Below are 25,036 nucleotides of genomic sequence, written 5' to 3'. Positions count from 1 at the left end.
GCTTGCCGATTGCTGGATACCTGGGGCTCCCTCACCCTTTTGCCATTTCTCAGTAAACTCAGATTGGAGAACAGACACATACACACCCATCACCTTCTCTTCTCTCTGAATCTTTCTGTTCTTCTCCCTCTACCCAGATCTGCAATACTTGGGTGGACCCATTCAGCCAAGTTGCTGAATCTGCAAAGCCTCGCACAAGCTTCCAGACCACAGTTGCCCCTCTGAGTTCAGGAGTCTAGGAAGAACAGTCTAAAACGGTAGCCAACTTTGTCCCTTGCAACAAACTGCACTATTGTTGGTGACATCTTCCGGAGGAGGAGAGAATCATTTGGGCTGAGCCTCAGAAGATTTGCAGAGGAGGAAGAAGGCCGCCCGTGAAGGGCACCGTGGGGTAAAGGGGTAGCGGGTCATCACATCGGCAGGAAGAAGGAGCCAGTCATGGAGAGCAGTTGCAACATGGTTAGCCACATGGGTGGCCAGTCCTAAAAGACTTAGATTCCAGCTGACATTCCCCTCAGCCTCAGGCAGCTCCCACAGTACAAAAGGCAGAGAATGGGGACAGAAATCAGAAGCTCAGCCAGGGAGCTTTGGACTTGGTTGATGTGGTACCAGGTTCTCAAGCAAGGAAGTGGCCCAGAAAAAGCAGTATATCGGGCTCCCTTTCGTCATTAGCAAATATTTTGTTTTCGGCTGACTTCCTTTTGCCACTCAGTGTGCTTTGACTCAATTCTCCACCATGGACACAGGGCATGCAAATCAGTCACATCTTTACCTCGGCCAAACATGAGTAGGCAAGTTACCTTGCTTGGAAATCCATATAATGTAAACTAAAATTAAACCAAGTGTTTTTATTGTCAGGCACTCTTTCCTTCTATTGGTGTGGATTTTTTTTTTTTTGGTGCAGATTTTTGAAAGTTAATGGTAATTAGCTATGAGAATATAAAAATGGTTTCATTTTGCACTGTATAAGGTTCACGTGAAAGGACCACTTACTTCTCAGGTCTGGTGCTTGCCTTGTGATACACGTAGATATTTTATTAGCCACCATTTCTCACCCAGGTTCCCTGAAGGATTGCAGGAGATCAGTGAAGTGTTCTTGCTGTGTATACTTTAATCACCCATAAATTGGAATTACCATACAGTATGATGATCAGAATCAACAAACAGAAAGGGTAATAATGCACACCAAATAATCACTGGTAACCTCAGCAATTTTATTAACAAATTTATTTCCCTAATTGGGTAATGTATCTCAGTGCTTGACTCGAGGGCATTATAATAGGTTTCCACACTGCAGAAGAAGGAATTAATTAGAACCGTTTGCTCTCAGTTCCGTATTTACACTTGTCCACCCATCTCGTAAACATTGCCTGGTTTCCTGGGTCCCCCAGGCTCCTCTCTTCTGACTCCTCCACCCCACCCCCTAAATAAATAAATAGAAAGCGGAGAGTAGAAGTTCACATCTTCCTTATGCGCAGTTCACCCCCACCGGAAGCTGCATTTCATGGTCAGAATCTGACAAAGTCATCACTTCCCATAGGACCCGCCTCTCCACGGGCCAAAATGGGGAAGCTGGGGTCTTGGTTTGCCAGTACTGTGTCTGGGATTGTCCTTGTCCATTCAGAACCTGGGGACAAAGCTGGTGAGATGGGCAGATCTGTCCCAGTTCACCCAGCCCCACCAACAGTGCCTCTGAGGAAGGTAAGAGACATTCGTTAGCTCTGTCTGCCCTGGGAGCCGCAGCCCATGTGAGCAGAAAAACGATAACCAGGGAATTCATTCTTCCAGACTTCCTCAAGTAAGGTTTTTTTGTTTTGTTTTGTTTTTTTGCCTTACAGCTTGTGAGACTGCAGCATGACAACAAGAAAGCATCTTTAAATGCAAATACTCCAGAATCTCACTGTAATGCTGGCCTCTAACTCCTCTGCACCCCACCCTTTACTCCAGAAAGGCACCATTTCATCCTGCTGTGCAGCTTACGATGACTGGCATGAGTGCAAGATGCCAGGGTATGTGAATCACCTCCAGAGCTGGTTTCCTTAGCAGCTGTTAGTATAGCCTGCCATGTATAGAGATGGCTTTTGAATGTAGATATAATTATTACAGACACATCTCAGGGACGTGTAGACTACCCTAGCTACCAACAGGCCCCTTTGGAGAGCTATCCTCCAGAAAAATCTGGATGGGCCCAACAAGTCTCATTCTCCTTCTTGAATATCCTGAAAGATCTGGATGAGGTTTTCCAGACCAAAGATATAGCCTGGATCTGGTCCATCGTAGGTGGTGTGTTCATTCCAGGAGCCTTTGTAGGTTGTGTGAGCAAAGTCGATCATCCGGATGTCAACTTTGACGACATTGCTGCCGTGGGGCGTCTGCAGAGTCTCCTGCCCATCATATATGATGAGGAGAGAGCTGGAGTAGAACCGGTATGAACTCTGGCTCCTAATGACTGAGAGGAGGGCCCGGAGCTGGCGCTGGATGGGCTCTAGCAGCTCCGTCCGGAACCGGGTCCCATCGTGCAGGAACTGATAAAGCGCTTGTCTGAAGCCCTCCACTGAGAGTTTTCTTCCATAGTACTTGTCTTTGAAGAGAAAGTGCTTCTTATCAGTTTGATAAACCTTGCATTAAAAAGAAGATAGAAAATGTGAAGAATTGCAAACAACAAGAATCACATCTGCTACAGTGGCAGCATCACAAGCTACCTAATATATAAACAGATTTCTAGAGATGCAGGGCAAGAATGGCTGCAATGACTGGCAAGATGATCTTTCATCAAGCACCAGTGTAACTTTTACATTTTAAAATGCTTTCTGTGCAAGCGTTTAATAGGAATCTAAGGTCTAAAGATCCTTCATCCTATGAAGGTGACCCTCCGCCCACCAGGAAAAGGTTTGGATCTCCTTTCTTGTGAATTTCCAATGTCAACCTCCAAACCATGATTTAAACCCTGGCTTCTGGCCCTCTTTAAATATTAGCAAACCCAAGCGAGAAAGCTTTAGTGGGAATCTGAAATCACAGCCAATGGCTTTGGAAAGCCAAGTAGATTAAAATTTCCCCCAACAAAGTTTATGAAGTCCTTTCTCTGCAGATTCTAAGAAACCCGTAATGGCTCTGGGGGTAGAGTGGGGTGAATTGTTTGGAGATGAAAAGACAGGCTAGATCAGGTGTGGATGGAGTTTTCAAGCAGCCAGTGAGGTTGAGGGGAGCCTGGATGGAGCAGGGAAGGTTCACAGCAGCTCTGTGGGGCTGGCGCCTCCTCTCCTTAGCATCAGCTCTTCTCCCCTCCCCTGTCATGTCTTGGCCACCGGAAGGGAGCAGATGGAGGAGAGATGCTGATGGGGGAGACAGTGGCAGCCGCTCCCATTTCATTTAGATGGCAGAGGCAGGCAGAGGCTGAACGGAGGTCAGTGGCTGGCATGGCCAGAGGGTGAGTTGGCACACCTCTGCCTGGCACACCTGGGAAGGGCTGCCCGTACCTGACCAAGACAGTTTCTCAGGTCTTCCCTGCCTTCAGATTACATGATATGTTTACAGAAAACAGGAATTGAAAAAAAAAATCAGAAAGATACCATAGACTTGGTGTTGCCTTTGGAGGGCTGGAGATCAGCTGCTACAATTAGCCGTCCTAAGCCCAGGACAGGCATCTCTTTCTAAATAAATCAGATCAATTTCATAAGGTTTGAGGTCCAGAGAGAGATTCCATGTACTCCACAAATTGTCACACTCCATTCTCTTGAGGACTGCATTCCAAGCCTTCCTAGGGACATCTGTGCCACACATTTATAGACTCAACTTCCAGCTTCAAGGGGTGGCAGTTTCAATTAAGGAAAGCGATAACGATTACCGTCAGATCCGTGTCTGGTTTTGCTTTGAGTAGATAGACTCTAAGAGTGAACCACTGGAGAAAGTTTATTTCCTCCTGTTCTCCTGCAGCCCTGGCTATAAACCACATCAGAACAGCAAAAATGAAGTGTGGAGTCGGGGCAATAAAAAATTAACCATTCCTTTACTGGGCTTTGCAGGTTACGACCTTCCCACTTTGTTAACGAGAAGAGGTAGCAAGCAGAAGCAGAAAAGGCAGAGAAAGAACAGGGAATGGCTAATAAGGATTCAAAGAGCAGATTGCCTGCCAGCATCTGAGAAGGAGAGGGTTCAGCTTCATGGTTCAAGAGAACGAGAAACCAACGGAGCACACAGAGAAGCTTTCTCTCAGTTTTCTCCCAGACCTGCTCACACACTGTCATCAAAGGTCTGCTCTCAACATGGGCAGGACCAACGTGGTCACGTGGAAAGTTCCAACTGCCAGAGACCCTGAGATGAGTTTAAAAATGGTGGTTTCTTAAATTTTATTGATATACAGTTGATTTACAATGTTGTGTTAATTTCTTCTGTACAGCAAAGGGATTCAGTTATATATATTCTTTTCCATTATCGTTTATCACAGGTTATTGACTATAGTTCCCTGTGCTATACAGTAGGACCTTGTTGTTTATCCATCCTATGTATAATAGTTTGCATCTGCTCATCCCAAACTCCCAATATATCCCTCCCCCCACCCCCTCCCCCTTGGCAACCACAGTGTGTTCTCTATGTGAGTCTGTTTCTGTTTCATAGAAGTTCATTTGTGTCATATTTTAGATTCCACATATAAGTGATATCATATGGTATTTGTCTTTCTCTGTCTGACTTACTTCACTTAGTATGATAATCTCTAGGTCCATCTGTGTTGCTGCAAATGGCATTATTTCACTCATTATGGCTGCGTAGTATTCCACTGTATATATATATATACCACATCTTCTTTATCCACTCATCTGTCGATGGACATTTAGGTTCTTTCCATGTCTTGGCTATTGTAAATAGTGCTGCTATGCACATAGGGGTGCATGTATCTTTTTGAATTACAGTTTTGTCCGGATATATGCCCAGGAGTGGGATTGCTGGATCATATAGCAATTCTTTTTTTTTTTTCATATGGCAATTCTATTTTCAGTTTTTTGAGGAACCTCCATACTGTTTTCCAGAGTGGCTGCACCAATTTACATTCCCCCAAAATGGTGGGGTTTTGATATCACTATCCTGAAAGGCGCTCTTGAAAAAACCCAGTGTGTCCTAGACCAGGATATGCGTTTTCTTGGTGAAAGAGGTGCTTGGCCGCCGTCTCTGTTGCTCCCACAAAGTGAAGGGTCCTGCGGGGGGCAGCAGCATCTGGATGGGAGACGTCCTTTTCCCTAGCGGACATGCCAGAATGCCCAGCCCCGCAGATGTCCCCCACCTACCTGCATGCCGCAGATGCGCGCGCCCAGGCAGGCCGAGGTGCTCCGTGCACACTTCCTCATGTGGCGGGCCTTCTTCTCCTCCGACGCATCGTCCCCGTGCTGCCGGGTCCCCATCTTCAGGTCTAAGATGCAGGGATGCTTGTACTGTGACACGACGTTTTCCAGCAGCAGGAACCCTGGTCATGCTACTTTAAGGAAGGCTTCTGAGGACATAAAGGCCACTGCCCCACAGGAGGCGGTTAGCAGGCCTCTGAAGCTGGCTGGAGATTCCCTCCTCTGAGCCCCATCCCTTCACTCCCATTTCTTTCATTACAGACCAGCCTGTCAGTTGCTATGAAGATTTCAAGGTATTAACTTTGCAGGCTGCTTTCATAAGTCCATTCATTTAGGGGGAGTTGATGAGGATGTGAGCTTCTTTTTCTTTTCCTTTTTGCTCTGAGGTTGTAATTTAAATGCAGGAGTGAAATCCCTGGCAGGCCATGCCCAATTTACATTTTATGGCAGAAAAATCATAATGCTAAAACCTCGAGTCACTGAATGGGCCAATACCTTTTGGGAGAAGTGGGTTGATGTTAGCTTCGGAGATGAGTTGCAGGAATATTAATTTCAGCGGAGTAATTATCCTGCAAAAGCTTCTTACGGATGAGGGTTGCAGATGTGGCTTAGTAAATACAGAGAAACCAGCCACCGGTTTGCGTTTGCAGGAAGGAGCCAGAGGTGACAAAAGAGGGGCATTTCAAGCCTGAATTTGCTCTCTGAGTTTGTGGGAGGTGTAAAAGGGAGGTTGGGTGCAGGGACCCTCCCACCCTTTGAACCCGCACCCCTACCCCCACCCAGCGTGGCAGTCATCTTTCCTATCTGCCCACAGAGACCCCAGCCCTGCCCATCCCCACTGCCCAGGTGGCAGAGACACAGCCAGTGGCCCAAACAGGGGCACTCTGTTCAGCTTTTCCCCCAGTCCTCCTTCCCCAGCCTCTGGTTTTTCTTTTGGAGAGATCTGCTTTCTCCTAGGTCCCAGGTTGGAGGGCTTGTGCCTCCCACTCTCCCTCACATCAGGCTCTCTCTCCCTACCCACACCTCCCTTGGCCCTGCCCCCAAACGTCTCTGTCTATCACCCCCTTCACCACCCCGAGCCCCTGACAGCACCGTGCACAGTGGCGGCTGGGCAGGCGGGCGGGTCATGGGCAAGGATACGGTGCCTCTTGTTCTCAGGGTACTCAGTGCACAGGCGGCTCAGGTGGGCCTGGTGGCAGTGCAGGCCCCACGGGTTAAAGCTTCTCCTCTCTGTCTGGTTCCCTTTCACATCCTCCACCAGGGAGGGGACGTGGGCCTTGAGGTGGAGCTCGGACCTCAGGAGCGCTGTGGCTGGGCTGCGGGCGAGGGGAGCACACGACAGTCAGGGCCCCTGTGACTGACTGGGCTCTCCTGGCTGGACCCTGATGTGGACTCTCCCTGGCTACTCTCAGGATGCCTGCAGGACCTCAGAGTGCCCTGCCGGCCCTGCTCAGGCCCTGGGGCACCAGATCAGGCCACGCTGCAGGCCTCGCAGGGGTCTCTCTAAAGTCCGCCGGAATAACTCGCCGGAGCATGTCACCTCCTCAGGGGGCTGAGGCGGTTTAAATTCACTTGTAAATGACCTGGGTCATTACCTCCCTATGGAGGCAACACAGTATAGAGGTGGCGACCCTGCCTGGAATCAGAAGGCTGGGGGTTAGGCTGTTACTGTGGCTTCAGATGCCATGGGGGGAAGAATCATAGGTCCTTGGTCCACCCTCTCCTGCCCTCTGCATCTTGGCTTCCCCGTCTGTAACATGGAGATAATATGCACCGCTTCCTGACGCCAAGCCAGGAGGCTTAATAAGATCCTTGGGGAAGGGAGGTACTTTCATTGTATTAGCTCCCTTTTGTTTCCCATAAGTGTTTAAAAAATCCCCAGGGATCCTTTTCATCTGAGAAAGGTCAGCTAATCTGAGAACTCTCCAAGGACCTTGGGCGTCCTGAGCCGCCTGAGTCTCCAGGGTCCCACGGAGCCCTGCAATTGACCTCTCTCCTCGTCCCGTCTCGACCGCTAAGGAAGATGATTTAAGAGAGGCATTAGCCACACTTTTCCTTTATGTCGACTATTCTGGGGTTTCTGCTCTGCACCTTTTCCCCCTCCAGAGACACCTCATGGTCTCAGTGAAACAGGTATTTAATGAAACAAATATACACCGAATGTCTGCTCTGTATAGGACTCGGCGTGTGCATCCACTTCCGAGATGAAATGCATTGAAATCCTCCCTCTAGAAGTGGCACCAAAGAAAATGCATTCCTTTTTTTTTTTTTTTTTGGTCACGTGGCTTATTCTAGACAGAGCCTTCATCTGAATTTCTCCTTTTCTTGGTTCTGGCCCTAATGGGGAGCCATCGGCCTGGGCACGGGTGGGAGCGGTGCTGGTCCCTGCTAGGGACGTGCTGCCCGGGTTCTGTCATCCTGCCAAGTGGCCCTCACCTCTCCTTGAGTGAGTGTGCCCGCTGGGTGTGCTGCCACTGGGGGAGGGGGAGGGCACCGCCGCCGCTGGTGGTCTGCTGGAGGGTCTGCCATATGGCCACGGCCGCCGACTGCGTGGAGACCTTGAAGGGCCCCCGGCTCTCCTTCAGTGGGTTGGCAACCAGGCTGAGATGGCCTCGGCTGTCTTTCTGGAGGTGCACGGTGATGGTGCCTGCAGAAGGGGAGGGGTGGAGAAAGCAGATGACATTTACGGAGTGGAGGCAGTGTGATGTCCTTTTGAACTATAGTTTAATGGCAGTGGTCAACCGCCCCCCTTCCCCAACTCGTCTCTCAAGGAAGAGCTACGGGGACTGGCCTGAACCCGATCCTGTTCCAGAATGAGCCCAGAGCTGCGGAGCCTGCAGAAAATGGCCTCGTACGAATGTTGGCACAGCTTCTGCTTCGTCACCTCTCCCTGCCCCTTCATGCTTGAAACAAAGCAGCTGCGTACATTTCGTCCTCACATCCCCACTCCTCTGTGCGCGAGCACACCACCCAGGCACCCCGCAGCACCCCACCCGGGCCCAACCTGGGGGCATCTGAGCTGGTCCTCTGCAAAGAGGGCCCCTGCCTCTGAGTGGCAGTGAGGGAAGTCGGGGGCTCCTCTCATTACTGCCCCTTATCCTCTGCCTCCTTCGACACCCTGGCTCTCCCCTCTGTTAACCTGTATCTGAGCAGCTTCTTCCAGGAAGCCTTCCTCTAACAGCCTCCTGGTGCTCGGGTTGCCCCTTCATTCATCCTCCCCCCATCCCTGGCTTTCACACTGACGTTCGCCATTGCCTTTGGTTAGACGCACATTACGTGAAGATTATGGACAGAATGTGGTTCTTTGATAGAAAAGAGAAGGCGTGTGAGATTTCTCCAATGGTACCTCCTAACCACCGGTGTTTGTAATCCAGGCATGACATCCTACTCCAGTCGCTGGCTGTGATAGCGAAGGATGTGAGGACACCCACTGAGCCCATGTGCTAGCTGAGCTTCTCCTTTAGAACATCGACCAGGTCAGGTCATTGGCTCTGGCCTGTACGTTAATGGCTCTGTGGTGTTCTTTGGACTTCTCGCTCTGGTGGCAGGGTCCAGCCCTCCCTCTGTGGGTGCCCAGCCTCGCCAGAGTTCTGGTGAAGGTGGAAGATACTCATGGTCGTGGCCCAGGAGACGGCCACACAAATGTTTTTGAGAGAACCGGATCTCTACAGAGTCCTTTGTTCCCTGTTCTTCCTGCAGCTGATGCCGTGAGGACCCTCTCTTTGCTCCTTCTCCTACCAACCCATTCTCCATCCATCCTGTGCCTGGGGGCTGACTCTGGCATGCACCAGTGGCTCCTTTGCCTGACAGTTGGGCCAATGAGGGACGCTGGCTGGAGATGGGGGGAGGGGAGGAGAAAGGTTGGGGCTTTATCCCACTTGTTCCCTCCCTGCTGCGGCGTGGCTCTGCCGTGGCTGTGTTTCTCTGCAGCCTCCCTCTTGCTCAGCTCCGCCGTGCCCTCACCTCGGCCCTTCAGGCCTGCGGGTGGTTACAGACTTCCAGTCTTGCTGCCCCCTGGTTACCTAACCATCCCCAGTTATTTCCTTTTTTTTTTTTTTTTCAGCGCTGCATGGCATGTGGGATCTTAGTTCCCCAACCAGGGACCGAACCTGTGCCCCCTGCAGTGGAAGCATGGAATCCTAATTCCTGGACCGCCAGGGAAGTCTCCGCAGTTGTTTCCTTAATCCTGTGTCAATTCTGTGAATAGTCCCTTGAAAAATTCTCTTTATTTAACTCCCTTGGCATGTACTGCTCATTTTCCGCTGGGACCCTGACAGATGGGAGGGTTGTCTGTGGTCACATCCTCCCAGGTGTTGCTTTCCTCCCCTGGCCACTTGGTCACCTTCTCAGAGTTTAAGTGGTCATTTCTGCTGAACCAGCAGCCAAGGCAGCTGATTTCCCCTCGTGCGGCCCTGCCCGGCCCTCCTGGGCTGCTCAGAGCAGACACTCATTTTCAGGGCTGCTCTATAATTCAGCGCGTCATGCTCCAGGCCCATCTGTGCCTAGCTCAGTGGTCTCCCTGGGCCAGGCCTGTCATTTCAGGTTCCCAGTGCCCTAATTCTGCAGCCTGAGCGTGACCTTCGGTTCCCTCCAGTTCCTTAAAAAAACTCTGCTTTTCCTTAGCTCATCCCAGGCCCCAGCGTCCCGTGAAGTAATCATGATAGTAACCATAACAGCGCACTTGAACCTGGCATTCTGTAGTTCACCTGGACAGTAGCCTGCATCCCTAGACCGAGCCCACCAGGGCTGTCCTGCTCATGAGAGCAGGGGGCTGATGGCAGGTCAGGGACACAAGTACGGTAGTAATAACCACTCCCTGGTCTTTCACATCTACTGTGTGCCAGCATTATGTGCATTTTGTTGATCACTAAGCCTGCAAGGCACTTGACTGTGGTCACTGAGGCTCAGAGAGATTGATAACTCATCCAAGGTCACACAGTTGGTAAGGGATGAAGGCCACGCCAGCCGTGAATATGGGAGACAGAACAGGCTGTCACACTGAGCCTGGGACTTAATCGGGAGGCTCCTGTGTCATCACACTATGTTTACCCGTGTGTGGATGAGGCACACTCCTGCTGTGTCCCCAGTCACATTTGTTCTGGTCATTCTGTTCCACAGGAACGAACGGAGAGGCTACGATGCCACCACCTCGTGAGAGGGCCGTCAGTGCCGAGGGCCGGAAGCGCCAAGAAGCCCAAGGATACGGTGTTACATTTCCAGCCTTGACTTCTTGGTGGGAGGGTCGCTGTGCTTGTTCCAGGGAGGAGGACTGACCTGGGAACCACCCACAGGCCCCAGAGCCTACCCTCCAGGTGTGAGAAGAGGGGGAGCTGGCTGGCCTCTGTGCTTGTCCTTGGGGGGCTTGGAGCCTCCTGGCTCCTGGGGAGGCAGGAAGGGGTGCTGGCCAAAGGCAAGGCCCTTTTGGATCTCGTTAAGTTCAAGTTACCATCCGGCAACTGCCTGGCCTTTCCCACTTGTGAGGCGAAGGTGACAGGCCTGCCAGAAACCACGGTCCTGGGGAGCCCTGGGCCCAGGAGGCCTCCCTGGAGGGACAAGAAATGTGACCTTCACCTGCTTCTCCAGGTTCCAGCTCTTGTCTCATCTCATCCGTGCTGAGTGTCTAAATAGATGGACGCAAGCAGAGGTGCAAATAACTCCAAACCAATAACATCCAAAAGTCTTTTCTATTTCTCATATTGTCAGAGCTACCCAGCCAGACTCCATGTCTCTGCCTTCCCGCTCTGTCTCCCTGCGTGCCTCTCCCTGGCTCTGTGTCTCCGTAGGTCTGTCTTCCTCCCTCTCTCACACATTCTTGGCTCAGCCCAGCCCTTCCCTCTGAAATCTGGGACCATAGCACATAGCGGCCTTGCAAACAATCTCAGGTTGCCTGCCCTTGACAAGAGCAGCAAGTCAGTTGAATCCAGACTCCTTGGGGCTTGGATTGTTCTTTTAGTCAAGAGCCTTGTTGGCTCCAGCCTGGCCTCCAGCTTGCCTTGGGTGTCCATGGGGACTTGGCCGCCCACGGGCTCCCAACACTCTGCTGCCCCTGCCTGGCCAGGAGAGTGGGGGACCCCGGCCCTGTTTGCCTGCTCACCAGCCCCCCAAGCACCTCCATTGTGACCATGTCAGCTGGGCAGACATGAGTTCTCACTGCCTTGGCTGACGTGCCCAGAGCATCTCAGCAATTTCGATTTGGCCGAGCAGCTTCCGTGAATATTCTGTCATGTATTTATTTTTAAGCTCATGAGAACATTTATTTGCTGCTGTCTGTAATATGAATCTGGCTCATCCACTACCAACTTGACCTAGGAGTATGTCCTCACTCACCCAAAGCCGATGGGCAGACTGGGAGGCAGAGGGACACAGTCTCAAGACGCTGTCATGCCCAAGGAACCCAGCAAAGGGTCCAGGCTGAGCTCCTGGCACAGGGAGGCTGCCTTTGGGAACGACGTGCCTGCCCAGCAGTCCGCTGCCATCACCGTGCAGGGAGTGAGAAGGAAGAGGGTGGGCTCCGGGGCATGCGGCGACCACATCAGGAACAGCCCTTTCTTTCCCACCAGAAAGAAAAAGGAGACCCCTGTGGCAGCTTTGTGGGTGTTCAAGTTCCCCTGACCTGAGGTCACTAGCTGAGTGACCCTGGGCAAGTCACATCCCCTCCCACGTTGGGCTGGGTGACCCCTGAGCACTGGCATCTGAGGAGTTGTCTCTTCAGTGATAGTCACTGGTGGAGCCGGCCTGGGGGGCTGAGAGCCCACACTTGGGAGCTAAACTTGAATTCTGGCTCTGCCTCACTAGCTGTGTGGCCTGAGGCAAGTTGGGTAACCTCTCTGTGCCTCAGTTTGCTCACCTGTGAAATGGGGATGATAGAAGTACCTTCCTCAGAGGACTGTTGTCAGGATTAAACGAGTCAGTCATGGAAACTGCTTCCAGTGTGCCTGGCACTGAGTGAACACTAAGGGTTGGCCGATATTACTTTTCTTTTCTGGTGAAACAAGATGCCCGCACAGCCTGAGGTCCTTCGAGGGACCCTTTCCCATCCCAAACCTGACTTCAGCTCCCTGCCCTTGGCATCTGAGGGCTTGAGGGTCCCAGTTCTGGGCCCTTTCTAGTGTCTCCTCAGACATACGTTTCCTTGGGTGGTGCCTGGATGCTGGCACCACGTGGATCGTGTTCGGGCAGGTGAGGGAATCAGCGTTTCTGCCTCATCGAAACCTCCTGTTTGGGTGTCACGCCAGCCCATGGGCTCTGCCTCCCCCTCCCCCTCAGCCAGGCTGTGTGGTCTCACCTGAGAGATGTCCTGTGGTTCCCTGACCCGCCCCCTCCGACTTGTTTGCAAACATCATCTCCTGAATGAAGCCCCAAGGCAAAGACTGATGCATGAAGTGATGACTCAAATTAATCTATCAAGTTAGCAGGGCCCCAAGGCAGGTGGTACCAGGATGGGCCCAACCTGAGAGGGAAGCAGGGCAGAGGAGGGGTCTGGAGAGTCGACAGTGCCCAAGACTCCCCAGAGTGGTGTGGTCCTAACCCACCCGCGCCCGCCCCCCCCCGAAATGGGGGATGGCTCGTGCAGACAGGGAACGGGGAGGGCACCGGGATGTGGTCCTGGAAACCCACCGGCCTCTTTCACTTCCCTGCTCTGCCTGGGGCTGCCCTGGCAGCCTGTCTCAGCTCCAGGGTTGTGTCGAACCAGCGTGAAATGCTGCGGGCAGGAGGCCACCCCACCCGAGATCCTGCCGCCCCTTTGCTGGCTTGAGTTCAGTTGTGAAGGGCCAGATGTTAGTTCCAGTGGGTGCTCGGACAAGATAGGCAGTGATCCACAGCTGATGGGCAACACCGGCCTGCGGCCCCAGAGGGCCCCCGGGGAGGCCTGCAAAGGCTGTACACCAGCCATCCACCCCTGTCTCTCATTTGTCTTATCTCAGACTCTCAGAGGTGCTAGCAGCCCATGACTGAAGCAATGCCCAGGGCTCAAGGCCTTGGGCCCCTCTCAGTGGGTCTGAATCTGGAGCATGCTGAATACGGATTCCTGGGCCCTGACCCCAGGGATTCTGATTCAGAGGTCTTGAATGGGGCCTGGGAGCCTGCATTTAAACACACACACACACACACAGACACCAGCAATTCTGGTAAAGTTGGTTGATCCTGGATCCCACTTTGAGAAACACCGATGAAGACAGGCCCCATCCTTCCCAGTTATCCACATCACTGAAATGCAGGTAAATTTTTAACTGACTTATTAGAGGTCTAAAATCCTCTAAAGGAGGTCTTTTCTCTGAGTATGTATCCCTTTGTGGGTCCGCGGCTGGCAGAGTCCTGCCCTGAGCCCTGTGAACCGCTTTTACCGAAGGCTGGATGTGAACAAAACAGCCTGCCCTGCGGATGCTGGCAGCCCACAGAGTGCCCCTGTCCGGAGGCCAGCAAACAGCAGCCCTCCCCCACCAGCCTTCTCTCCCCAGAACCCACTCTGTGCTCAGATCCAGAACACACACTGCTCCGTGCACCGTTTCCCCAGCTACACCGTGGAAACGCCCTGGCTTTGCCCCTGGATGACGGTGGGAATTCTGGTTTCCCAAACACACTGTGAACCAGCCCTTCCATAACCTGTCTCAGACCCGAGGCTCCTGCCATGCACCTGGGTCACCTGAGGGAGGTGAAGGAGGTCTCCACCTGTCCTGTGTTTACCAACCACAGTCATAGGACCCAGGCATGGCACTCCCAAAGCACAGACCAGGATGCCCCATCAGGGCGGGGTGGGGCTGGGCAATCACTTTATCCCATTCTCAATTCCTCGAAGGCTGGTGGCTTGAGCTAATTTGTAGGACGCCAAATGGCATAACACTCCAGGCCTGGAGGCTCAAAGAGTTCAGAGAAACTGGGGCTGTGAAGGCCAGCTGGGCTGCGGAGAGGGGCAGGTCTCCATGGCAACACTTCAACACACCACTGTGCTTGAGGAGGTGGCAGGTGTGAGCGCCCGCCCCATGCTGGCCCCAGACACTCACCTTTGTACTGCGGAGTGAAGCGCTTCATGGCCAGTGGCAGGGACTCGTAGAACCTCTGCTCCTGGGAGATGAGGGGCTTGCATACCGTGTGCTCATCATACTTCAGTACGCTCAGGTGACCTCCGACCTGGTGCAGGAAGGGCTCCAGGGGCACGCCAGGGGCGTCCATGCTGTCCTGCACCACCATGCTTCAGTGTGGGAAGGGGGCAACCCGCAAATCCACAAGAAGAGGGAGGGCCCGAGGTCGAGGTAGCAGCTCCCAGACAGAAGGCAGGGCTGTCAGCAGTCCTCAACTTTCTCCTTCTTGGCCTTTATCGCTGTCATAGCCCAGGTGTCTTCCTGGCTGAGGGCTCTTGGCGGCGTTCCCTGGAAAGCAGAGGAGGAAGGGAAAGGATGTGAGGGAGGTGGTGTGCTGGTGGGGGCAGCACTTGAAGTCGCCAGCCACGACCCCCAGGTAGTTAAACAAGACTGTAAATAGGCATCGATTTCTTCTGGAATAATCTGTTACAAGCAACTGGTAACAGTTACTGCCTCTGGGGAGCAGGGCTGAGATGGAGACTTTTCACTAAATACCATTCTGTGCCTTTTGAATTTTAATATTAAAACGTTCAAGAAACAAAAAACAATACCTAAAACCGTAAGTTTTCAGAGTGCAGTGAGTGTGTCTGAACTTCTCGTGTCCCGTTGCCTGCCTTCCTTCGGCAACTTTGATCCCAACCCAACGAGAAGAGAGCAGAGTCCTTGCTGGTGGGGACTCACCATCCTGCAGGGGCTGGAGGGGTACAGGAATGCTTCGTTTTGATATTGCATATACACCTGCTGTGCACCATCATGGCTCCACAACATCATTGCTGTGTGACCTGGGGAAGTTACTAAACCTCTCTGGGCCTCAGTTTCCCCATCTGTAGAACACGATAATTATGATACCCATCTCGTGGACTTAGGGTTCAGAACTGAGATATAAGCCCATGAAAAGGTTAGCCCAGTGCCCGGAGCTAAGTGCTCAATAAATGTGATTTATCATGATTATTTCTAGCATTATTGCCATGGTGGTCACATTTTCCTACCGGCCCCGGGAGGGCCGGCTTTATCACTGCTGCTTGCAAATGAGGAAAGCAAGGCCTTCGATGGCTTGCTGGGCCCCACCTCAGGCCCGGAGCACAGGCAGAAGTTAAGCGGGGGCTCCTCGTCTGGTCCCCCACCACGTGTGCATCCTTCACCCTCCCTGAGAGCGGGCCTGCCGGACCTCAGGCAAATGCTGGAACTCCGGGCTGGAAACATGGCCCCTAAAGACATCCTGACTTTGTCTCAGTAGAGTGCCAAGGAGACACTGCAAGGGGAGGCTCTTGTGGTCGTATTCATCCTGTTCGAGAGGACATTCCCGCAGCGGTGCCCGTCACCACGGAGTTATTAATACTCTCTCCTCTGCTGGACTCCCGGCCGGCCAAAGATGCAACTAGGCTAGGCAGCGCTGGGCGTGATTAACCCTCTGTTGACCTTCAGTCCAGACCATGGGCATGGCTGGCTGGCTCCACACACAGCAGTACCTGTCAATTGGTTCAGGACTCCAGCTCAGAGAAGCTCCCACCACCCACCTGGACCTCCAGCACCAGGAGGAGTTGAAAGCCTCAGCCCGGCCCGACACTCCCCTCCATGGCGCCGTTCCCGAATTGGCTACTATTTGGCAGGCCATAGAGCTCCCCTTTAGGAAGGGAAAGGGGATGACTTCTACCTGGTGTGTGCATTTGCTTTGCCGGATGCGTGGCTGAAGCGTGACTGGGGAGGCTGGGGGTGCTGGGGCGAGGCCTTGGGGCGAGGAGGACTGGGGCCTGACGGCAAGGGGCTCCCCCCAGCCCTGCTCTGAGACCACCCAGAGGTGAGCCCTGCTTGGGATCTGCCCCCAGGAGATGAGGAAAGAAGTTAGGAGGCATCTAGATGCGAGAAAAATCGGGAATCAGCCCTAGGATGAGTTGATACCTTCAGTCTGGTTATCAGACAAGACATCCCAGTTCCGTGGCAAACCCAATCCTCCTTGCAAACTTGGCTGAAGCAGGAAGGAGGAAGGAAGAGAAAAACCAAGGCAGCCCGACACCTCTCCTCTGGCCGGGCTCACTTGTGTGTCAGCCTTTGCCAGCTCACCTGTCCCCGGGTCAGGGAGGAAGAGGCGCTTCTGGTAAGCAGAGGGACAGCCAGGTTGTAAAGTTCATTTATAGCCACTCCTGGAAGGAGCCAAGGCCCCATCCACCACGCTGTCTCCCCAGCGCCTGGCGCTAACCAGGCCTGGCCTCACCTTTGCAAGCCCAGCTTTGGCGGCGTCCAGGCCCTCATGCTGCTCTGCTGGGCGGCCCACCGCCCTTCTTTCCCCACACCCCCTGTGACCCCGAGGAGCTCTAAGGACATGGATGTCACCTACCAGTGGTGGCATGGGGAGAAAATAACAATAAATGGTAACAAACACACAGCCAGGCAGCGTTCCAGGAGTTTTACATAGATGAACCCATGTAAGCCTCACAACCGCCCTATGAGGTAATTAGTTATCGGCCCCATTTTACAGATGAGGAAAATGAGGCACAAAGAGGTTAAGTAACTTGCCTGTGTGTACCCAGCTATTAGGGAGAGAACAGGGATTTGAACCCAGGCACACTAGCTCAGATCATGCTTACCTGCCATGATGCAGAGGGGTTGGGGGCTGCTGTTTCTCTACTTTGAGAGTCAGGAAATTGAGCCCCAAGGAGGCTGGGGCTTGGCCAAAGTCACCCGCAAGTCACTGGCTGTGCTGGGACAGGGACTCAGGTTTTCTTGTCCCCAGGCGTGGTTTCTCCTACCCTGATGCCCCCTGGCCTGCCCTCCCGCTACCTGATGACAGTGAGTGCATGTCCTAGTGGTGGCTGGGATCCGTACTGCTGCAGAAACCATCGTGAGGGATCAGGTGAGGCCCCCCTGGAGCTGGGCCTTGGTATTGACCTGCTTGGGGCTTTCTGCCTGGGGCGGTGTCAGCCAGACCCAAGAGGCACTGTCATTCCTAGCGCCTCCGCCTCCCATCCCTGCCATCCCCAGGGTCAGACGTTCTCAGGAGCCCTGGCCAAACCTTCTCAGGGAGCCAGGATCAGCCAGAAGGCCCCAGGCCTCCGAGACGGCTCACACACAGCAACGTAAACTCTCCTGCCCCAGACTTGGTGTGGGTGGGCAGTGGTGGGGTGTCTGCTGGGTAACCAGTTTGTACTTTTAAAAAAGCTGGACTTGAATCTGGGGAAACTGAGGCCCTTCTGCTCAAGGGTCATCTTAGGGTGTAGCTTAGGGGATATCTGAAGGTCCTCCAGCTCCTGAGCTGTGTGGCCTGAGGTTCTGAGGCAGGTTGTGGGAAGGGGCGGAAGGAGGACGGATGGGCAGTGGCTTCAGCCCCCGGGGTACGTGCCTGAGGCAGGCAGGTGGGTTTTGCTGCTGCTCGGAGAAGCACTCTGCAGCTTCCCCTTGGCACTGATGCTGACCTTGGATTCCCAAGGAAGCTGAGGTTTCCTGTCTGTTGCTGTGGGATTGAGCTAGAGAAGGCCTCCATTCGTCCCATCCTTCCTGCCAAGTCCCAGATGAATAATTCAGGTTGACAGACCTTTCTTAGCCCAGACCTTCCTTTTGCCACATGCAGGCACTTCTTTCATTGACCCAAGCCTTGGCCTTTGAGCAATGCCTCTGGTCCCCGTTCTGTTTCCCAAAAGCACTGGGCAAGGAGTCAGGTGCCCGGGTCCGTTCCAGGCATCCCCACCAGCTTGCTGAGGCCCATGGGATGAAGTGGGTAACTGTCTGAATCTTGATTTACCGCCCATTGCCACAGCCTTGACAGGACGCTCAGATGACAGAATGCACAGCCCTCCTTTGTGGAGTCCTCTTCCCAAGCGTCTCTACCACTTGAGCTTTGTCACTGTGTGGGCTGTTCTCAGGACTGACCCCTGTGACTCAGCTTGGGTGCTGGGAAGGCGGGTGAGGCGGTCACCAGAGACAGGATCTCACACCCCCTCTGACACACTGAAGGGCTCCCTTTAGTGCTTTGAAGGGAGACAAATGTCCCTCTCTCCAGCCCATGCCTCCTCCCGCAGACCCACAGCCCAGACCCCTTGGCCAGCATCCTTCCCTAGTGCTCCTTGGGGAGGGAGAAGTGGGAGGAAGGATGAAGGAGGGAGGGAGGAGGATGAGTTGCTCCCAGCCAGAGGAGCTCAGCCTAGTGCCCCCTCCCCCGGGAACAGTGGTCAAATGCCCCCAGATCCCTGTGTCCTCCTGCCCTGTCACTGGGTCATGTCCTGAATGAAATGACTCTGGGCCTCACCCCAGGAGACTCAAGGGCTAATTTCTCTGATGGGGCCCAGCAATCGAGCTGGTTGTTAAATAAGGCCCTGGACCGTCTGTGTCAGTGCAGCCCTGCGGGGCCTGAGTGATAGCCAGCCTGCGCTGGGTTGCAAGATACTCCCTGGTTTGAAAGGAGGGTTACGGACAGCAGGGCCTGCAGTTGTATTTGGCTCCCAGAGTGGGGACGGATGACAGTAACAGTGACGTCAGGCACAGTGACAGATGTCACCCATCAAGCTGAGGTGGATGAAGGCACTGTGGCTCGTCACCACCAGTCGGCACATTTTAGTTCCTCTTCCTGAGATCCTTTCTGTATATACGACCTCTCCCCACAGGCTAAACCAGAGTTCATTAAAAATTACGGAAGATACACCTCTTTTAGAACTCGCCTCTCCCATTTTAGGGAAGGTGGCAGGTGAAACCACAAATCAAACTTGTAAGGGTTCAGCTTGGACTAAATGAGTCATGATCTCTATCTTATCAGAGGCTGTCAGCTCCTTATATCTGGAAACTAGTTGGGTGACTGTGGTTATTGTCAAGACTGTTCACAAATATTCTGTTTTTTCCTACGGGAACGTGGTATGATTTCACTTCCCTTTGAAGGTACGTTGGCCAAAGTGTGATTTGCTTTGGCCGACATCGCATGAAAGGGAGTGACATATGCCACTTCTGGTGGGAGCTTTTAGAGAAAGCAGTGCCCTAAATTCTCTTTCCCTGGCCAAGGTGATTTTGGAAGCACAGTCACTTCCTGAGTGACTATGCATGACAGAGAAAGAAATCTGGGCTATATTAGGCACTGAGGTTTGGGGGTATTTTGTTATGCAGCTCAACCTAGTCCTTCCTGACTATTTCACCAACTCACAGCCAGATACCCTGTACGGAGCAACCTCAGGCACTCAAATATTTCATTGCACAAATATATCCTCTACGATCATAGTTACTCCTATGAAGTATCTACTATGGACTACTGGCCTTACAATGCCCATCTCTGTTTCTCAGGAGAATAATTTTCAGATGGAGGCAAGTAGAAGAGCTTTCCCGGGGTCCAGAGCCAGTGAGCACTGGTGCTGGGATTCAGCCACAGTGAGTCTGTCTCATTCTAAAGCCGATGCCTGTTCTGCCCCCAACATGCGGTCTCCCTTGTAAGGGAGGGGCAGCCGCTCTGGCTCCCTCTGGGAGTCCTGAGCCCTAAGTGGGGGCCAGGGTCCTGTCTGAGGCCCTCTCTACGCTGTGTGTCTCAGCTGTGCACATCAGGAATGGGAGACTCGTCCTTGACTGGGCGGCAGGAGCGCCACCCTGGGGGGGTAGTGTGGATTCACGTGCCGTGGGTGGAGGGCTCCCATCCGTGGGTCTCTTGAGCCCTGACCGAAAGCCACGTCACCACCACCAGCATTATCTGCAGACTAGAAAACTAATATCCACGGAGCTCGATCATTTCTCAAATGTATCTAAATGCTTTGGTGTTTACCAAAATACAAATTCATTTAAAGGCGTTATTGAGTTCCTAGTAGTTTTTTTAATCATCATCTCTTTTCTCAATCAACAGATACTAAAAGTCTAATGAGTATTGCAGGGGGACTCATAGGGAACAAATTATGTTGAAAAATGAGTCCTAGTTGAAAAGATTAGAAGAGATACTGCTGTCGGCCAAGACAGGGGTGGAGTGAGGGGTCCAGGAAGGGGTCTGATATGGGAGAGATAGAGGCTCAGCCTGGGGGAACTTGAGGAAGGCCTGTTTGGGTGTGTGTGTGTGCAGGGAGCAACAGGGAAAGGCAAGGACAGGCAGGGAGACGGGACTAGAGGGAGGGTTGAGTTGGGAGGCCGAGGTGAATGCTGCTGGGGGTCTGGGCATGGAATGGGTGCAGAGGAGGTCGGGCCACGTGGACCGGAGGTGCCTGTCTGGCCCCCTCATCAGTCTAGGCAGGAGGGGGGTTGCCTGAGATCGCCAAGGTGTGGAAGCCTTCGGGACCGCATCCCAGTACATCCAAGGGGGAGGGGTGCGTTCTGGGGAGGAGATAATTGAGAAACCGCTTGCAGCAAAAGAAGACTGCAAAATAAAATGTGTTGGGCTGCAGACTCAGAAGCAGCATGGTTTATGGCCTGCCCTCTCGCCTCTGAAGCTCTAAGGTACGTTTTGCAGGTAGCTCAGAGCCAGAGGTTTGGTACAAGTACCGTTCGGTGTATCTGTGATGCCCAAGGGAGCATTTTTTAATCTATTAGAGACGAGAGGATCAGAAAACCATTTAAAACTGTTGAGGTCGTAATGGGCAGGAGAATTTTGGAGTTTCTCACATGGCAGAGGGTTGTGTATCATCTGGGGCCATCAGGACCTGGAAGGCACAAGATTATTTTCTGGGGGGAAAAAAATCAAGTTTTAAAATCCATCCTATGAATGACTCAAGGGCTATGGGGTGTGAGCCCCTCCATCTGCTCAGTCCCGGCCCGGTAGGATCAATACTGAACGCTGGGGGAATTCACACATCACCTTCTCAGCCATGGCTGAAAGATGAGGCTTTGGAGAACATCTATTTCCTGGGGAAGGCTTGATTTCCAGAATCACAGAGCAATACTTCATATTCCTGACTTATTTCCAAGCCGATGTTATCCTTTGAGGGAAGGTTTTTTTTCCCCCTCTCCTTTTCTTTTAACATTTAAAATCTTCCAATGTTCCTCCAGCTTGAGGACCAAATGCGATTTTAATACAGCGATTATTAGTTTAGAAGCCCTTCAGCTCCTGACAAATGTCCTTAGCCGCAGCAGTGATGTTCTGAGCTTGCTGTCAGGGCGGGAGACGCATGGTGTAAAAATGACTCAAAAGCCAAGCGCCCCGGAAGGGCTGCTCCGGGGGAGGGCTTCTCCCTTCCCAACTCCGACAGAGCCAGACCTCATGACAGCACCTTGGGACCTTGGGCCCCCCTGGCCGTGGCTGGGAACCACTCCAACAGCCCCTCCCAGGCAGGCTTGGCTCCTGGGGACCTCTCCGCCTGGAAGCTGTGCCCAGGGTCTTGGATACTCCTAAATATCCAGACCTGCACATTTCCCAGCCTCTGATATCCTTCCCCACACCTTTCTCTAAGTCACATGACCAGCCACCTGCCTTATGAGCCAGAGAGAGACGGTCTTGCCAGTGGTTAGTATGGCATCTTTAGGACTCTAAGAAGAAACAGTTTTTAAGGTCAAAACACAATAGTGGGGTGGAGAAATGTGTGTGTGTGTGTGTGTGTCTGTCTGTCTGTCTGGGAGTGTGTGGTCACCGCAGGCCACAGGGCTGAGCTGGTCAAGTCTGAAGGGTGAGCCTTTGCCCAGCAGAGGGCAGCAGCAGACGGGCCAGAACCTCCCAGAGAGGATGCCCTCGGGCCAGCAAGCACCTTGGCCCAGCGATCAGGGGCCGCTTTCCCCAGCTGCCCTGGGTTTGCCAGGCCTGTCTTCAGAGAGCCTGGACGGTGGCTGAAGTGCCCCTGCCTTTCCCAGATGGCTGTTTTTAAAGAGCTTAGGAGTTACCATCAAGGTGGACGTTCCCCCACGTTCCCTTCTCTTCCTGTCACCTACCTGCTTTTTCTAAAGGTTGTCTAGCAGGGGCCGGGGAGCTTCCTGACATGGGTGAGGCACACTTTGAGGAGTGGGGTGCCTGGTTCGATTCACAGGGGAGGGACCCCAAAACCGGAGACGGGGGCTTGCCGAGGAGGTGGGGCGAGGGTGATGGAGGGTCCATCTGAGCAGAGCAGAAGTGGTCTTCAGCATCTACAACCCACCAGCTCCTCCCCTGGGGGTGGGTGGACCCCACACTCCCTTCGTTGGCCATCTGGGCCAGCCTCCCCCCACCCCCAGGTCCCTGAACAAGCCGATGCTTGATGCTCACAAAGTTGATTGCTGTTCCCTTGCGGCCGCTGATGAACAAGATAGCAACCGCATGGGAAGGATATCTTTAGGGACTCTGCTCAGAGCAGGAGAAAGCAGGGGCAGGCTGCCGGCCATGGGTGGGCTCAGCCCGGCCTGCCGCCCCCAGGATGCCCTGGGACAAAGCACTGGGACGGCCCCAGGGACCACAGCCCCTTTGCAGAAGAGGAGTTTCTCAGATCCCTGATAAGGAGCCGGCTTTGTGGGAGTATATGGAGCAAGGGTGCAGGAAAACTGCACAGTGGGGCCAGGAGACGCGGTTCTGCCTAGACTCCCCGTCCCTTCCTCTCCAGGACTCAGTTTCCCTCTCTGTACTGAGAGCTGCTGACCCAGCCCTGTTCTTACCCTCCTATGGGACAGCTGGCCTTTCAATTCAGCAAGTCATTGTGGTGGGGGGAGAATGGGGGAGCGGAGAGTGGAGGTTGGCAGAGACGCTACCTGATTGAAAGAGGCTCAGAAGACACACTGACCTGATCCCCCCTGATTGGATCCTGGTCCAAAGCATTAAAAACTATTTAGGGGGCAATTGGGGAAATTGGAATGTGGCCTGGATGTGGCCGTCTTTGGAGAGCCAATGATCTTGTCAGTGGGGTAAGGCACTGGGGTTATGTAAGGACCTGTACTGAGGTCTTTGAGGGGAGTGCGGTGATGTCCATAGATTACTTCAAAATACCTTAGCCTTAGAGAATACAATGAAGCAAATATGGCAAAACTCAAACAACTGTGAAAATCCACACTCAGGTTATGCAAATTTCATTGTGTCATTCCCTCTATTTTTTCCTGTAGGCTTAAAGTCTTTCATAGTAAAAAGGCTAAAAAATAAACCAGTAGCTTTTAAAAACAGTAGAAGCCCAGGCCTTGCCCTGTGGGATCTGATTCCCTGGGGAGGGGCACACCATGGATGTTTTCAAGGCCCCCAGAGAGTCTGAGGACCCTGGCAGGCTCAAGTTCAAATCTGTTTTACTGGAGGGGCACGGGGGCAGAAGAGCCCATGGGGAGGGTGACCCTAAAGACTCTGCCACTGCCCAGGGCACTGGAGGCCCCTGGTGGTGACACATCTCTGATGGCCTTCGTCCACACCCTCCCTCCACTGGGGGCGCCCACACCCAGGCCCCAGCCGCTGCCTGTAGGTGCTGACATCATCTAGCCCTGTGGCCCCTCTCAGGCGGAAGGGTAGGGCTGCTGGGACAAGACCTGCTGTTCCCAGGGCCCATGCTGCCCAGTTCTCCTGGGACAGCTGCCTCTGTGAAGGGTTAAGCCCAGAGTGGCGTGGAAAGGATGGCTGCAACCTCTGCACCTGACCCCACAGCTTCCCCTACAGTCCCGGCTCGCCTCGGCCCTCCCACCTTCGTGCAGGAGCCAAAGTTCCAGACTCCAGAACATCCTAGGAAGCAGAGGGTAGGAATGACTCTAGGGAGAGGGGGGGAGAGACGGGGGAAGAGCGTATGACAGAATTTCTATGTTGCTGAACTCTGCCAACATCCCTCTCCCCCCTCCCCAAAGCACAGACACACACAGACACACCGGCATCTCCACAGAGCGGACCCCTAGTCATGGGGTCCTGGACAGAGATGAGGCCCATCCCCTCGGTCCCCCATGGTTTGAACAGGTCCTGTGGCCGTGAGACCCTCTCTCCCCTCGCTCAGGCGCCATCAAGGACCTCCCTGCCCATCCGTATCCCCCAAGACAGCACTCACCAGAGCCTCACTAGTGGCGGGACTGTGGGAATGTGTGGAAGAGGGGGTCCAGTGGAAAGTAATCTTCTCTTTCAGTGCCCGCCGTATGTGGTGTTGGGCAAAGGCCCTTCCCAGGGTCCCAGCGTGGAGAAGTCACCGTCCACTATAGTACTGGTGGAGAGGTCTGCCCAGACTCAGGTCTGACCAGAGGGCTGGGCTGCAGAGGCCTGGGGAGGAGAGGTCACCTGACCCTCGGGAAGGGCCTGCAGGGGCTGGCTGGCATGGCCAACTGTCAGCTGGTGTTGGGTTGCTCTGGGGCAGGGCCAGAGGGTGGGAGGGTGTGGGGAGGAAGAGGAGGGGGGTTCTGCCCGCTGTCTGGATGGATGTCAGGCCCTGTGCACCAAGAGCCAATTGCCCCAGGCCCCTGGTTAGTTTTTGATTTCCCGTTCAGGGGGTAAGGCTGGGGTAGGGGTCACGTTCTCCCTTCACCTGTCTCCCTGCCCCCACCCCACTCCCTACAACCTCACTGCCAGTTTGTCCCAAGAAGTGGCTGCCAGAGACAAGGAAAGTCTCGCAGCAAGACATTCAATCAACAATCAGCTTGAGGACAATCGAGTATTTTTTGAGGCCCTTGTGGGTGCTAGATACTCTGCTAGGCTGACCCAGGAACCTGCCAGAACAGTGCCTGTTGTTGGGAGATTACAGTCAGGGGCTTCAGCAAGTCAAAGGGCAGCTCCAGGGTAAGTGTTTGGTGGGAGGACAGGGGGCTTAGGGGGGGCCCCTCACCAGC

At 53.4% G+C, this 25,036-nt stretch overlaps 1 protein-coding gene across 1 annotated transcript; it reads right to left on the bottom strand.

The window, feature by feature from the left end:
• Nucleotides 1–1,193: 1,193 nt before the first annotated feature.
• IP6K3 (inositol hexakisphosphate kinase 3) lies at nt 1,194–24,448 on the bottom strand. Its single transcript, XM_036867861.1, has 6 exons — nt 24,268–24,448; nt 14,336–14,701; nt 7,770–7,980; nt 6,474–6,649; nt 5,280–5,455; nt 1,194–2,618 (listed from the first exon to the last, which is right to left on the bottom strand). The coding sequence occupies exons 2-6, from the start codon at nt 14,520–14,522 to the stop codon at nt 2,199–2,201; spliced, it is 1,170 nt and encodes a 389-aa protein (XP_036723756.1). The 5' UTR covers nt 14,523–14,701; nt 24,268–24,448; the 3' UTR covers nt 1,194–2,198.
• Between the last annotated feature and the right edge of the window lie 588 nt (nt 24,449–25,036).

This window comes from Balaenoptera musculus, chromosome 11 (assembly GCF_009873245.2).
Source record: "Balaenoptera musculus isolate JJ_BM4_2016_0621 chromosome 11, mBalMus1.pri.v3, whole genome shotgun sequence".
Taxonomy (NCBI): domain Eukaryota; kingdom Metazoa; phylum Chordata; class Mammalia; order Artiodactyla; family Balaenopteridae; genus Balaenoptera; species Balaenoptera musculus.
This window is presented reverse-complemented; position numbering and strand designations above follow the sequence as displayed.

Coding starts and splice junctions, on each gene's coding strand:
- IP6K3 (XM_036867861.1), bottom strand. CDS start 14,522: ATGGTGGTGCAGGACAGCATGGACGCCCCTGGCGTGCCCCTGGAGCCC. Junction 6,650..7,769: donor GCACACTCACTCAAGGAGAG/GTGAGGGCCACT, acceptor CCTCGCCCGCAG/CCCAGCCACAGCGCTCCTGA. Junction 2,619..5,279: donor CGCGCATCTGCGGCATGCAG/GTAGGTGGGGGA, acceptor TTTTAATGCAAG/GTTTATCAAACTGATAAGAA.